This window comes from Opisthocomus hoazin, chromosome 20 (genome assembly GCF_030867145.1).
Source record: "Opisthocomus hoazin isolate bOpiHoa1 chromosome 20, bOpiHoa1.hap1, whole genome shotgun sequence".
Lineage (NCBI taxonomy): Eukaryota > Metazoa > Chordata > Aves > Opisthocomiformes > Opisthocomidae > Opisthocomus > Opisthocomus hoazin.
This window is the reverse complement of record NC_134433.1, coordinates 13,280,788-13,294,250: the sequence shown is the minus strand read 5'-3', so window position 1 is coordinate 13,294,250 and position 13,463 is coordinate 13,280,788. Positions and strand designations below refer to the sequence as shown.

The 13,463-nt window shown below is 54.4% G+C and overlaps 1 protein-coding gene across 1 annotated transcript; it reads right to left on the bottom strand.

The window, feature by feature from the left end:
- Positions 1-172: 172 nt before the first annotated feature.
- NLE1 (notchless homolog 1) lies at positions 173-13,438 on the bottom strand. The gene is made up of 13 exons (XM_075440164.1): positions 13,403-13,438; positions 13,024-13,167; positions 12,733-12,950; positions 12,548-12,627; positions 12,196-12,272; positions 10,749-10,846; positions 9,092-9,284; positions 8,488-8,623; positions 8,057-8,103; positions 7,701-7,903; positions 6,601-6,760; positions 6,440-6,510; positions 173-5,947 (listed from the first exon to the last, which is right to left on the bottom strand). The coding sequence occupies exons 1-13, from the start codon at positions 13,409-13,411 to the stop codon at positions 5,935-5,937; spliced, it is 1,449 nt and encodes a 482-aa protein (XP_075296279.1). The 5' UTR covers positions 13,412-13,438; the 3' UTR covers positions 173-5,934.
- Positions 13,439-13,463: the final 25 nt, after the last annotated feature.

Sequence of the window (13,463 nt, the reverse complement as noted above, 5' to 3'; positions counted from 1 at the left end):
GAGGCTGGCAGGACAGCAGGTACAGAGCCATCCCGCCTGCCAACCCACGCTGCCCTGGCGCCATTTCGAGCAAGACTTGATGGCAGACCCAACACAAGGAACTTAAACAAATGGAGAAGCAATGGAGGAACAAGCATGCAAAGGGCTGTAAGCCAAAGACACTTCAAGTTGCTCGCTCGCTCTATAAGGAGAACAACCTCTTTAATTTACAGCCTCTGCCTCCCAGCACTTTTAGATCAGCCTGGGGCTGTTTACAGCGACACGTACAAACATTAAAAAGAAGCAACCCGCCACCACACACCAGTCACATGGAGCCTTTGACCTTTACCTCCAGATCTACATAATTACGTTCCTTTCCTTTGCTTTCCATTACTCGCTGCTCTCTATCTGCGTTCTCCATCATGCCACCTCCGCATCCTGGAGCTGTCTCAGGCCTCCTCAATATCCCCATCTGCCCCAGACCCCCTCCGCACTCTGACACCGCAGCAGCGGGGATCAACCCTCCGTGAAGTTACAGACAGCACAAGGAGCGCACTGGGTTCACGCAGGGCAGAGCTCCGACCCCACTTTGCTGTGCTGCGTCTTCTCTCACGTGGTATCGGGTCTGCTTTCAGCGCTGCTACATCAAAATAGAGACCGAGCAGAGTTAGGCAGGTCGTCCTCTCCTATTCTTCACTCACCTCTGCTTTCTGGCACACAAAGCCAAGTACCACTGGAGCTGTGTGCCATGCCAAAGCCCAAGACTTCTCCAAAAACAATGCACCTGGATTAAAAAAATACTCGGCAAGAGATACTTAAGGAAATACTGACACCTTTATAAAGGACCTTGTAAGCTCTAGACATTATATGGAGGCATCAGAAGAATTCCAAGGCATCTACTTTGTGCCAAAGAGAATCAAAGGGCTTTAAATCCTCTCCAGACCAAAACCCCCTCAAGACCAAATCTCCTTTTTATTTCCTGAAGTTCTGAGCTCCCATCCAAAATCCGCTCATGGCGCTAACCTAGCAAACAAAACAGAGAAAGCAAAGCTGACCAAGTAATTTCAGTGGCTCAGAATACCCCCGTGGAAGGAATAAATGAGATGTAAAAATATTCCAAGTTAATCATAAATTAAGGTGTTGGTAGTGACACAGACACTTTTCTAGTACTTCTGGCATTCACAGTGCCCCTTTAAAACCAGGAAAAAGCCCACAAGTCTCAACGTGTTAAATATTCTAATTCAGAAGATAATTTCCCTGAGAATTGGCTATTTATTGCAATCCACCGACTCTCACATTCAGTATTCATCCTCTCAGCATCAGCGTGTATGCTTACCCCAAAGTCAATGTCACAAGCTGCATTTTAGGGAAGCTTAAAAAAAAAAACACACCAGAAAGATGCCTTTTGAACAGAGAAAGCCACTTCAGGAATTTCTAAACCACCCATTCTGCATTACACTTCAAAAATGAGCCACATTTCCCTTCAGTAGCGGCAAGCCTGATGTCCTTTTGTCCCCGTACCGGGGTTGGAGCCCTCAAGCAGGTTTGTTTCAGCACAGCAAGGACAAAACAGCCAGGAGCGGCAGGGATGTTTGACCAGAATAACTAAACAAGCTGCCGTCGCACTGGGATTTGAACGGGATCTGAAGGGCTGATGTCTGAAAAACCACGCGACGAAGGGCTGTGGGATTTGCATGCAGGTCGCTCATTTGAGCTGGGTCCTTGCCTAATCTCTGGGAAGGTGTCAACCTTTCCAGCACCAGTGGACTACAGTAAACCTATTTACAAACAGCACCTTCACTTGCTTTTGCTGCTGAAAGAGGTCAGAGACAGAGCGCACTGTATTTGTCTGCCTTTCCCAAAGGGAGCCTCATTATTAGAGATGTTGGGAGAGCGACACACGATAGCCCCATAGGGCTTGTGCTACTCCTCTCGCCCAACGAGTACACACAGATATTTGCCATTTAGTGCTGGCAGGCAGCGGCAGCCCTGCAGCACTCGGAGGGATGCACTGTTCTGCTCTGACAAGCCACGCGGCAGGACAATAAAATACCCAGCGTGCTCAAAAAGCATAGCTGGGCAGCGTGCACCAGTATCATGTCTAACCGAGCGCAGTGGTCCTTCAAAAGCACAGACTACTGTGGCCTGAGTTTATTTTTAACATCATACCGTGCAAAAGCTGCAGCCCCCTGACAGAGACCACCAGCGACTTACAGCTCAGCAAGGACCACTGATTTACAGGGGCAGGGTGAAGAAAATACAGAATAACAGCACTGGAGATGGATTTGTGGCTCTGCCGCAGCTGCACTACATTGTTTCAGCCAAATTCGCCCCTCAGATGTGTGCCAGGATTCATGCTCACAGAAGCACCAGATCTAGTAAGGAATTAGCACCTTCCAGGTTGCTTGTCCGAGTACACAGAAGTATGCTTTCATCAAAAGATTTTTCTTGTATCTCTCCCCAGGCTATAAACATGCACATGAAGTTAAATTACTGGTCTGGGAAAATAATCAAGAGATCAGCTGAGTCGAGTAGAACATGAAGGCCTGGCTCCAAGGACCCTGGGAGCACAACATGTACGCCACTTGCCCGGCCCTCCTCTGTGGATAAGCAGCACACACAGCCCCGAGATCCGTTTTCAGAAGGGTGTTAAAGCCTCACGTATCTAAATCAACCCCCTAAGGCATGAGTCTGGCACTGTCCTGCTCATCTCAGCGCTATCCCAAATGATCTACTTCGCCCTGGGTGCTCTCTTCATTTTCTTGTCTCTGTCGTTCCCTCCCTCCATCATACCCAGGAATTTATGAGACAGGTAAACCTTTCTTGGAGGACTGGCATGGTTCCCAGTCCTTACCATCACTGTCCTCCCATCGGGCATTTGTAACAAAATTAATGGTGGCATCAGCTGAGCTATCACAGTTTTTAAAGGAGGAGGGGTCAGAGGGCTCTGCAGGACAAACACTTTCGGGATATGCCTGAAATTATTCTCATATTATCAGTGAAAAATAATGCCCTTGAGGTAGGCATACCTGTGTGGTACGTTTAACAAATAACTTGGGTGAAACTGGATTGAAACACAGCAGCAGAGACTGATGTTGTCATCACACAGCATTGGAAAATTTCAGATGTTTCAGTAGGGTTTTTTGTACAGTTAGCGATGTGGTTCCCGGAAAAACACTCAGAAAGCTCCAGCCTACCTTCTAGATTTGTCCTTTAACAAAAAGTAATGAATTCCCCATTAATAACACCATCGACCCAAATCTGCAATTCTAAAAATTAGCTCATTAAAGCTCACATCACCATCAGCAGGAGAATGAGGGAGGTTGCATGCTTGCTTCGCCTCCTGCCAAAAAGGAGCCACCTCCGAAGCGAAGGGCAGCAGCTCTTCCCCAGCGTGCGAGAGCAGGCAGGAGACTGCAGAGCCAGGCCCGGGAAATGCCGCATTCGAATAAAACAGGGAGGAGCGTTACGGGATTGCTTAGGAATACAGCTGGAACAGGGCCAGCACTTAGCATGCATGAAAGCTAATACTGTATGAATGATAAAAATAGTAGCAGCTGCTCAGATAGGAGAATAAGATTTGGTCTACGTGCAAACCCATCACATAGTGTAGGTCAAAATCTACCTGCTATCAGGCCACAGAAAGATTAAGACCAAGATAGCTTCTTTTGGTGTAAACTAACTTGCAAGGCCCTCTCTTTCTTCGAGAGGTCTCACCTTGCTTTGGAAAAGCTTTCTGCTCCAGCATTAGGAAGGTGGGTTTTAGTCAGGCTCTGTTTGGTGCTTAACCTTGCAGAAGCAGAGTCTGAAGGGATGGCAGCAGCTAGCCTAGGTTAGGAGCACGGTCAGAGGGTAGGATGGAAGGGCAGGGCTGGGTTGGTTTGGAAGTCGGTGCAAGTGGTCTTCAGGTGCATGTACACACACACACAGCCATGCCAGTCCCTGCAGGCAGATCACGTCCCCTGGCTCTGACACATCCCCACTTCTAACACAAAACGTGCCCGGGATTAACAGGACACAGTGACCCCACGCAGCACTTTGGGAGAGGAAGCAAAGACCGATGCTCCTTCCCTCGGAAAGAGCCATGGACTACCAGGAGCTGCAGAAACTGCCGCTTTCAGCAAGTCAAACCCGGGGACACAGAGCTGAACTCCCAAAGGTGGATTGTTCCCCTCAGCACAGGCACCCCAAAAACCTCCAAAATTGGCAGGCTTCTCAGCTGTTAGCAGAGATCCGGCAGCTGCAAGCGTGCTCCTCTCCTTCCCAAGGGCACAGCGGTCTGGGGAGGCCGAATTATCAGCTACAGTTCTAAATCACCCCGTCCCACAAGATTTACCTTGGTCAATTGCGAAAGGTTTTGTTTATGCAGATGGATGCAACATGGCCTTCACTGTCAGCAAGAACCAGCTGGAGGAAGCACGTTCATGAAAGAGCAGGTACAGGATATTGAGCTCTTCCCAAAAGATCCCATGAAGATAGAGCCTGCTGACTTGGCTGGCAGAGATACTAACAACAGGAACCGCAATTTCTGTTCTCAGTAGTATGAAAGACTTAACCCTTTGTTCCAGACTTTTGCTCACCCGAACACTTGCAGACAAGCAAATGGCCATTACTGTGCCATTCCCTCTTAATTCTCCACACCAGTCTTGCCAGCAGGATTAAAAGTCCTGCAACGCACCTTCTGCAGCTGGGAAGCATCTGAGACCCAAACTCCTGTTCCAAGCTGTAGTAATCACTGAGTAGCAACTGCAGTATGAGAGCTACGGAGAATGTTTTGGCCTTCACGCTAGCTTGCTGCAATTAAATCTGACAATATAATCTCTATTCCTTATTAATCACATCTTGATTTTCATTGTTTCATAAAGCATCCTGGAAATAAACACTAAATCCAGGTTTATTTGCTTCATGATTGTTGGAAGCCTGAATTGACTTATAAAAAGGCTCATAAGCAAGCTTACAAATCTATAACTGACTGTGAATCCCTCTCACCCACTGGGCAAGTAAATGCACTTGAGAAATTCCAGAAGGAGCAAACTCTGTGCAATGGAAGTTTTGCGATTTACTGTGACAGCCCCAGCCCTGCTGTCACCACGTATCCAAGGCAAGGGACAGACAGCACCCAAAATGCCTGCTCCATTCTTCCCCTTTCCCACCCCTTCCTTCCTTCCTCCCTTCCCCTGAGCTGGCAGTGGATGGGAAATGGGTGCTCTCCCCCCTGTCCAGAGGCACGGGTGCCTCATTTCCCCATTTCCAAGAGCCACTGAGACCTGAGAACTCAGCACAGCTCTAGCAGTTGTTTGAAGTCCATGCCTGTTGCACCCTGAACGGATGAGCGAATGAGTTATCTGCTGCGGGTGCGGAGGATCACTAACAGATAATGCTCAGCACAGCCCACAGGGAAATGAGCTGAGTGGAAAGGCAAAACCTTACTGGAATAACGAGAAGCCCCGAGACCTTGTTCTCAGCAGATCTTTGTCCCAGGCCTGTAGCTGAGCACAATTCTGCAATGTAATGATGTGCTGGATTTTCCCCTTCCTCTCCAAGTCAACACAAGGACAACCCTTTCTCTTCCCACTGAAAGCCTTTTCCCTGCGTGATTCTTCACACAGCAAGGGCATGAGCTGCCCCCACCCTTCGCTTGCCCCCTTCGAGGCAGCCGGCCACTGTGAGGCTGAAATTTCAATAAAAAGCCAGTTGCGATGGAGGCAGACGAGATCTCCCTCCTGTAATGTTCAGAGGAAATCATTCTGCAAAGAACAGCACTTAATAAGAACTGGAATTAAAATTTCCTTAAATAAATATAAGGAAAGAGTCCATGAGGGAGAGCAGCCAACAGGAATAGGGAGTCGTGCTCGGCTTGGCCTCTACCATCCATCACCTCGCACATCTCCCAGGCAGACTGCGCCGACGGGCAGGCCAGCTTAGGACAGGACCGGTGGCTTCGCGTTGCTGCTCCTATCGACGCCATCTGCAAATGAAAAGAGCTGCTGCGTCCCTGCGGTGCAGCACCGGCGCTGCCACACAGCCCAGAGGTACCGTACGAGAGCAGCACAGCGGAGCCTGGGAACCAGGTTCCTTTATCAGCCATGATCAAATGGCAGCCAGCTTACGGGAATTTGTCTGTCTGCATAACTGGGAGACGGAGGAAGGCAAGCAAGGAAGAGTCTGAACGACTGGTACAACTGTGCCTTCCTTCTCCAGGAGCCAAAACATCTGAGTCAAATTTCACCACTGACTGCTCAGTTGGAGGGACTCTGCTTTCTAGTCATCCCCCAGGGGACAGCAGCAGTTCCTGCCCTGAGGGAGGTCAGGCCTCCAGGCTGAAATCTGGCCCAGTGTCACGGTCTCTGCAAGGAGAGACCATGCCCTAACCATGCAGGTCTCTGCAAGGAGACTTGCAGTCTGAAGGACACATGGAGAAGCTGCAACATCCTCTATGGACAGACAATAGCTTACTCACATCCGCAAACACTTATCCTTCCCTCCACTCGCTACCCTCTGTCCGTCCGGGCTCCAATCCGTCGCATACACCTAGCATTAGGGAAAGACACAGTTATCTCTGCTGAGAGCCGTCATCACTTCTGCCTCTCTCAAACTCCTCGGCTCGAACAGACACCTCACCTCGTCCGCGTGGCCAGGGAGATCGATGGCCAGTTTCTTCATCTTGGCATCCCAGACCTTCAGCGTGCTGTCACTGCTCCCGCTCACCAGCAAGCGGCTGTCGGCTGACCAGGCGATCTGATACACAGCCGAGACATGTCCTCTCAGCGACGTCAGGTACCTGGTGTGGAGGAGGCACAAAGAAGCTGTTAGAAAAGCAGGCAGCTAGGTTTGTTCCAAACGTGCCCTTGCCCAGCCTTCATGTTTCTTCTCCAGCTGCGAGCAAGCAAGCACTGTCATGGGAAGCACAGCACACCTCAAGCCAGCACACACAAGGCAGTCAATTGCTTTACAGAGTCCAGAGGTGGTTCAGTCTGTCTACAAACCCTCCCAGGTGGGCTCAGAGCCTTCTAGAGGGCAGCTCTTCATCTCAGTTCCTCTGCCAAAAACCCTTATCCAGAAGGCAATGCTACAGCCTTACTGTACAGATGTGTCCTTCCTCTCTCTGGGTGAGCAGCCTGGATTTAGAAGGACCGTTAAAATTATGAAACCCAAGCTTATCAGTATAGAGACTGATTTACAGGGATGGACTGCTGCCCCAGGGATCTCACCAGTACTCTAGCTGAAGGTTAAAACCTGACTACAAGAGCATCCAAACGCCATCCGCACCACTTGTAACTACAAGAATTTTCATTGTCCGGAAAAAGCTGTTCTCTGGCACAGGAACTGTTTAAACTGGGTCAGCCTGCAGTGTGCAATGCACATGTCTTCAGGGGACCAGCCGAGCGGAACGTCCCACCCCACCGCAGCTGCGCCTGCCCCGGAGAACTGACCCTGCAGCAGGCAGCATGTGCCAGGCAGTGCTGGGGCTGGGTGACAGCAGGGTTACACACACCCACCAAGCACAGACCCTGTAACACAAGCAAAGCCGGACAAGGGACTTCCCAAGGGCAGAGAGAGACAGAGACACCAGAATTACTTTGCATGAGTTCAGGCTACAGAGATGCTGAACGCACCAGGGAGCTGCTGGCAATGACGCTGGGGCCCATCTCTGCGTAACCTGTGCATGACAGGCAGACCCCACACGAGCACCATCTCTGTAACTGAACAAACCAACTCACTTTCCTGTCCTACCATCCCAGAGCTTTATGGACTTGTCAAAGGAAGCACTAGCTATTATCCGGGTGTCTGGCGAGAAGAGGACTTGGTTAATCAGTGCCTGGTGGCCCATCATTCTTTCCAGTGGCTTCTTGTCTTCTGCTGGTCTCCAAAGAAACAGCGTGAAATCATCTGACCCCGAGACGAGCCTTTCTGGTTCCTGGCCCTGAGAAAGGGATGAAAGAGCCCAAGTCTTGCACAAGCCAGGTGTGGAGAGCATGGAAGCACACCAGTGTTGGGGTCAACAGCCAGCTGTGCACGTTTACTGCTTTCACCAGGAACAGTGTTAGAAATGACAGCGGGGACAAAAGGGACTTACCCTGACTTGGTCATACCTCTGCTGTGCCTTTTCCTTCAGTTCCATCACTGAAAGAGGGAAAGGGAGAGGGAAATAGAGATTTGCAATCCTTAGGTGAAAGGAAACTTTATAACCCTGTGATGCCAATTCCAATCCTGGCTCCGTGGGCCAAGCAGATGCATCTGTGACTGCTCACCCACCTTCTCTTTGCCAGGGGTGATACTGGGAGCAAAAGCCCGTGAAAACAGAGTGGCCTTCCCATCCCTCAGACCACTCGACCCTGTGCATGGGCAAGGAAGATCACGGCTGCCAGCATGCCCAGCACCAGCACAGGACCTGCTCTCAGCTCTCAAGATTGCTTTGGCTCGTGGCAGCATTATGGAGAGACATCAGGTCTCCTCCCTATCCTCCCCACCGCCTCCCCCAGCCTACAACGCGGGTGCTGCACTTACAGGAGCCGCTCATGTCCTGGGGGTTGATGGTGGCTTCCGCAGGTTCGAAGGCACCAGTGCGGAGAACGTAGTCAGTGCTAAGGGCCATGGTGTTCACCCAGTGAGCGTGGCCCTGCAAGGTGCGGCAGAGGACCCCCTGGAAGCAAAGCCACCTGCTCAGAGAAGGATGGGCAGGACAGAGCCAGGCTGCGCCGGACACACCAGACCCACAGGGCTGCAAGGACCAACCCTAAACTTTCCAAACCCTCTTCCCTAAGCTGCAGATGGGACTGTGGCCAGGCTTAGCAGGGAAGAAACAACACTGTTGAGCTTCAGGAACCAGTTTCCTGCAGGGCCTTGCAAGGAACCCACCAGCACAGGTCGCTCCAGGGATGTTTCCAGCTTTGAGTCCCATTTTATGCTTTTAGAGATTAAAACATTGCACAACAGCTACCCCTTCCAAATGGTGTCAAGCAACAGGCTCTGACAGGTCCAGAGGATACAGCACCCACTCTGCACCTCCATCTTCCAGGGCACAATCTGTGCCAGGAAGAGCAGACGAAGCTACAACACAGCGTGTCCAGCCCCCTTCGCCAGCAGCCGCAGGGCTGCCCGCCTCACTTACGTCCTGGCTCCTCCAGACTTTGATGGTCCTGTCCTGGGAGGAGGAGTAGAGCAAGCCATCGCCCCCCCACTTCAAACACGTCACTGACTGTGTGTGGCTCGTCAGGATTTTGTCACACCTGCCCATCAGCGTGTCCCAGATGCGGACGCTGCCATCCTTGGAGGCACTTGCCAGGTAGCGGCACTCCGGGTTTCTGGGCAAAAAGAAGATCCATTTGTGCATTGCACACAGCTCCTCCACCAATCTCTTCCCCCATCAGCCTCAGAGGATTCAAGGGTCCAGAGGTCAATAAAAAAAAGACAAATTTCTCTTTTGGCTTAAGATCAGAGAGCGGCCGGGCAGGGGAAGAGCGCTGACCTACAGAGAACAACATCCCACAAGGCGGGGGAGAGGCAGACAAATGCTTCCCTCCAAACCAACTCCCAGGCTGCAGACTGGAGGCATCGATCCAGGGTAAACCTGGCACCTGAGCCCTTGGCAATGACCTTGTTTTCACAGGAGGCAGCTTTAACCCGCTGGCTAATGAGGGGACCACAAACTGGCACCAGGGGAGAGCCCTGGGCAGGGGGATCGGTCTGCCTCACACAGGCAGCACAGCCTGGCAGCACGGGGAACTCGTCGAATGCTCCCCTGCCTACGCCGTGCTTCATCTCCGGCAGGAAACGTGCCGGCCTGCAGACAGAGTGCTGCTGCGCTGGCGGCGCTGAAAGCAGCCATGTCCATCCATGTGGCTCAGGGGGGCGAATTTAACACATCTGGAAGCAGCTGGCCACAGCCCTCTGTCCTTTGCACAGCATCTTTACCACCCAACACGGTTTCAGTGTCAAAGAAAAGGGGTCCCTGGCACCAGCAGCAGTGAGGAAGAGCACGGCCCCTCCTGTTGTGCAGGAACTGAGCGAGGAGCACAGCTGGCTGCAGACAGAGAAGTGGAGCCCCGGCAGGGTCAGCTCCCTCCTCTCCATTTTCTCATCCTCCTTTATAATCAGTTTTTCCTAATCCACTTAATTGTTTGCAAATAGCTGGAGTTTACTACTGGTAAATTCAATCTGCAGGGCTCTGCTCTGAAGGGGCCCTTTTTCTTCCTTTTTATTTATTTCTTTCTATAATGTCTTTGATTATTGACTACAACTGCCCCCCTCCGCCCCCCTCTCCCAGAGAGAGCTTCAGCTGATCGAAGGGATAAGGGGGCTGCACAGATAATCAGCCCTGACCACAAATCAACCAGATGACAGAGGCAACCGGGACGCAGGAGAGCAGGAGGGCACTCTGCAGAGCTGGAGCTCGGGCACCAGGCAGGCAGGCAGGCTTTCCTGCTCCCAGCTCAGCACACCAAACGTTCGCCCAGCACCACAAAAACATTGCTCTCCGTAGGCCAGTGCGTCTTTCGTATGGGGCAGAAGCAGCACAGCCTGGCAGCAGCTTCCCCAGCAACCTCACAGGGACTGTGAGCAGCGGCTGCGACCCCGGGATCAGAGGTACATGGATTTTTCCCGGCCCACCTCAGGGGCCGTTCTCCTGCACAGACCCCTTCTGCGCACCCCTGCACGCACCCCTTCTCCCGCAATGGGAGAAAGGCACACAGAAGCAGTGCCCTGCAGGCCAGGCCGCTCTTTTCTGTACGAGCAAAGAGGACGGGCTGGGCTGGCTCTTCACTTACATGTGGAGCGGTTCCCAGCACAGACACGTGATCCATTTGGAGTGGCCGGCGAGCACCCGGCCGATCTGATTGCCAGTGGCTGGGTCCCAGAGAAATATCTGTCCAAGAGGGGAAGCAAGAGGGTCACGTCAGGCCACGCACATCATGTGAATCCCAGGGACGTTCGGGCTCCATTTAGAAAGCATAGGTGTCCTTGGGGTCGCATTTACATTGGCAGAAGCAGGGAGCAGAAAGGGCCGGGGACAGGAGGGTCGGATGCCTTTCCAGATCCCTGCTGCAATCAGCTGACATGGCGAAGCATGAGACCTGATCACCTTCCTCTCTGCCTAAAACGCCACTGCTACAAAAATATCTGCCTCAAAACAAACCCAATCCAGGTCTCCAAAAAGCCAGCCTGAGCCTTTGACACGCTGTGCCAGAGAGTTTGTGAGTGTTTGCAGTGCGCGATGAAAGCCAGAGCGCGCTAAATGCTACTTATTATCGGATTCTGTGGGTGGGACACATGCTGGTTTTCTCTTGTTTTTTCTCTCTATATAAATGTTCATCCAAGGAGCCAAGGCATTAGTCATCTCCTACTTAAGAGCCTGGGAGAAACAGCGGACAGATGACTCCCTTGATCAGATTAAAGCCAGCACTGCCCCAAGCCAGGCCAGAAACCCCCGGCCTGGCCCGTTCCCTTGGGGCTGGCATCACAGCGGCCTCACGGAGCGGCCGCTCAGAAACCGAGCACGGGACAGCAACGCTCGGCAGCTCCGCGGCCGCTCTCATTGCTCCCGGACTGTCTGAAGGTCAGACAAGTGATGGCCCCGCTGCAGCTCAGCAAGTTCCTGACTCACTTTTAATTGCCCCCGAGTGCTCTCGTCCCCCAGGTATCTCTGCACGCACCTGAAGTGCACACGTTTGGCCCCACCGCCAGGGCAGGGCCCCCTTCGCACTCCTGTAAGAGGGAATTTGGCTGTGTCTGAGCGGGAGCGCCGCGAAACAAGCTGCCGCTGCACGTCTGGGTCACGCAAAGAGCAGCCCTGCCTTGGCTGGGTGATGCCCTTTCTTGCTCCAGACACCTTCCTCATGACAGAGCCGTCTGCCAAGGACCGCGTCCAAGGCCTGGACTCTCTCCTGCGCAGAGGGAGCAGCGTCTGCCACAAGGCAGCAGGGCTCAGCGGCGAGAGGTCTGCGAAGGCGACAAAGCCACAGCCCTGCCCAGCACTGAGCTCGGAGACGCCGCTCGCAGCTACTGCGATGCATCCCCGTGCACAGCTCCTCTGGGGAACGGGAATCCCGCTCAGGACAACCAGATACACCCTGGAAAAAAACTACTCTTCGCACCTAATCCCTCCCAGCCCCTTTGCCAGGGCCACAGAGGGTCTCCAGGCCCCACAGACCCCCCCCCCAGCGCGGCTGTCAGGCTCCTGGCCCCGCGCCGAGGGAGCCGGGAGCCAAGGCGTACCTGGCTGTTCTTGCAGCCCGAGGCCAGCTTCTTGCCGTCGGGCGACCAGGCGATGCTGAGCACCCAGTGCCGGTGACCTGGCCGAGAGAGCAGGGGCGGGTGTGAGTGGAGAGCTGTGACCACCTGTCCCCGCCGTCCCCGCACGCAGCCACCCTGCCGCAGGGCTGGGGTGGGGGGAACCCTCCGTGCTCCTCCTGGCCAGACCCTCCTCCCCCCCGTCGTTAGTCAGAGAACAATTCCCTCCCTGAGCCACGGCCCCAGCCCAAACGGCTCAGGCAGCACCCAGGCTCCTCTGCGTGTTCCCCCGAGCAGGGGGGGGTCCCTGCCCTCCCGGGACCCCCCCTGCACCCACCTTTGGCCGTGAACTGTGGCGTCTCCGTGCTGAGGTCCCAGAAGCGGACGGTGGTGTCTCCAGAGCCGCTCGCCAGGTACCTGGGAGAGGAGGAAGTACCCAGCTCAGCGCGGTGCGCCCAGGGTGGGCGACACAGCAGCCGCTGCCTCGTCCCGAGCCCCCCACCCGCTGCCAGACCCTCGTACTTTCCGGTGGGGCTGAAGGCCACCGAGATGACGGCCTCGGTGTGTCCCTCCAGGGAGCTGGTGCAGCGGGTCACCGCCCGCACCCGGAACACCGCCTGCGGCTGGTAGATGATGTCCAGGACCTTCTCTGTCTCCACGCTCTGCCCCGCCAGGGTCTTCTCCAGCGACGCCACGATCTCGGCATCGTGGACGAAGAAGGCCAGAGGCACCGGCTCATCCTGGGGAGGAAGAGGCAGGTGGGGCAGCGGGGGGCGGGCGCGGGGTGCCGCGGGAGCTTGGCGGGGGTCTCACCTTCTGCAGGAGGGCGTTGCAGACCAGCTGCAGCTTCTCCGGGGTGATGGTGACCGGGACGTCGAAGGGGGAGCCCAGGGACTCCCCCGCCTCATCGCGGAACTGGATCAGGAGCCGCTGCACGTCCTCGTCCGGCGCCATGCTCTGCGGGACGGCGGGCTCAGCGGCGGGGACGGACCCGCTACCGGGGAACCCGGCGTGGGCCCCGCGGGAGGGAGAAACGCCCCGCAGGGACCGGGACCCCGCGCGGGACGGGGGCAGGAGCAGCCCCACAGGGGAATCCCGGGGAAGTCGGAGGACCCGGAGCGCCCCAGCACCCCCACCCTCCCCGGTACCCACGCGCGGCCCCGGCCCCGCTCCGCGCCCCCGGCCCGCTCACCGCCGCCATGTGCGCGCGCCCCACGTGGGCCGGAAGCGGCTCCTCCGGGGCGGGAGCGCTG

Excerpts from the sequence above, each read along its gene's own strand:
- NLE1 (XM_075440164.1), bottom strand. Across the intron at positions 12,628-12,732 it reads GCCTTCAGCCCCACCGGAAA|GTACCTGGCGAGCGGCTCTG; the intron begins GTACGAGGGTCT and ends CTCCTCTCCCAG. Across the intron at positions 12,273-12,547 it reads GCCACAGTTCACGGCCAAAG|GTCACCGGCACTGGGTGCTC; the intron begins GTGGGTGCAGGG and ends TCTCTCGGCCAG.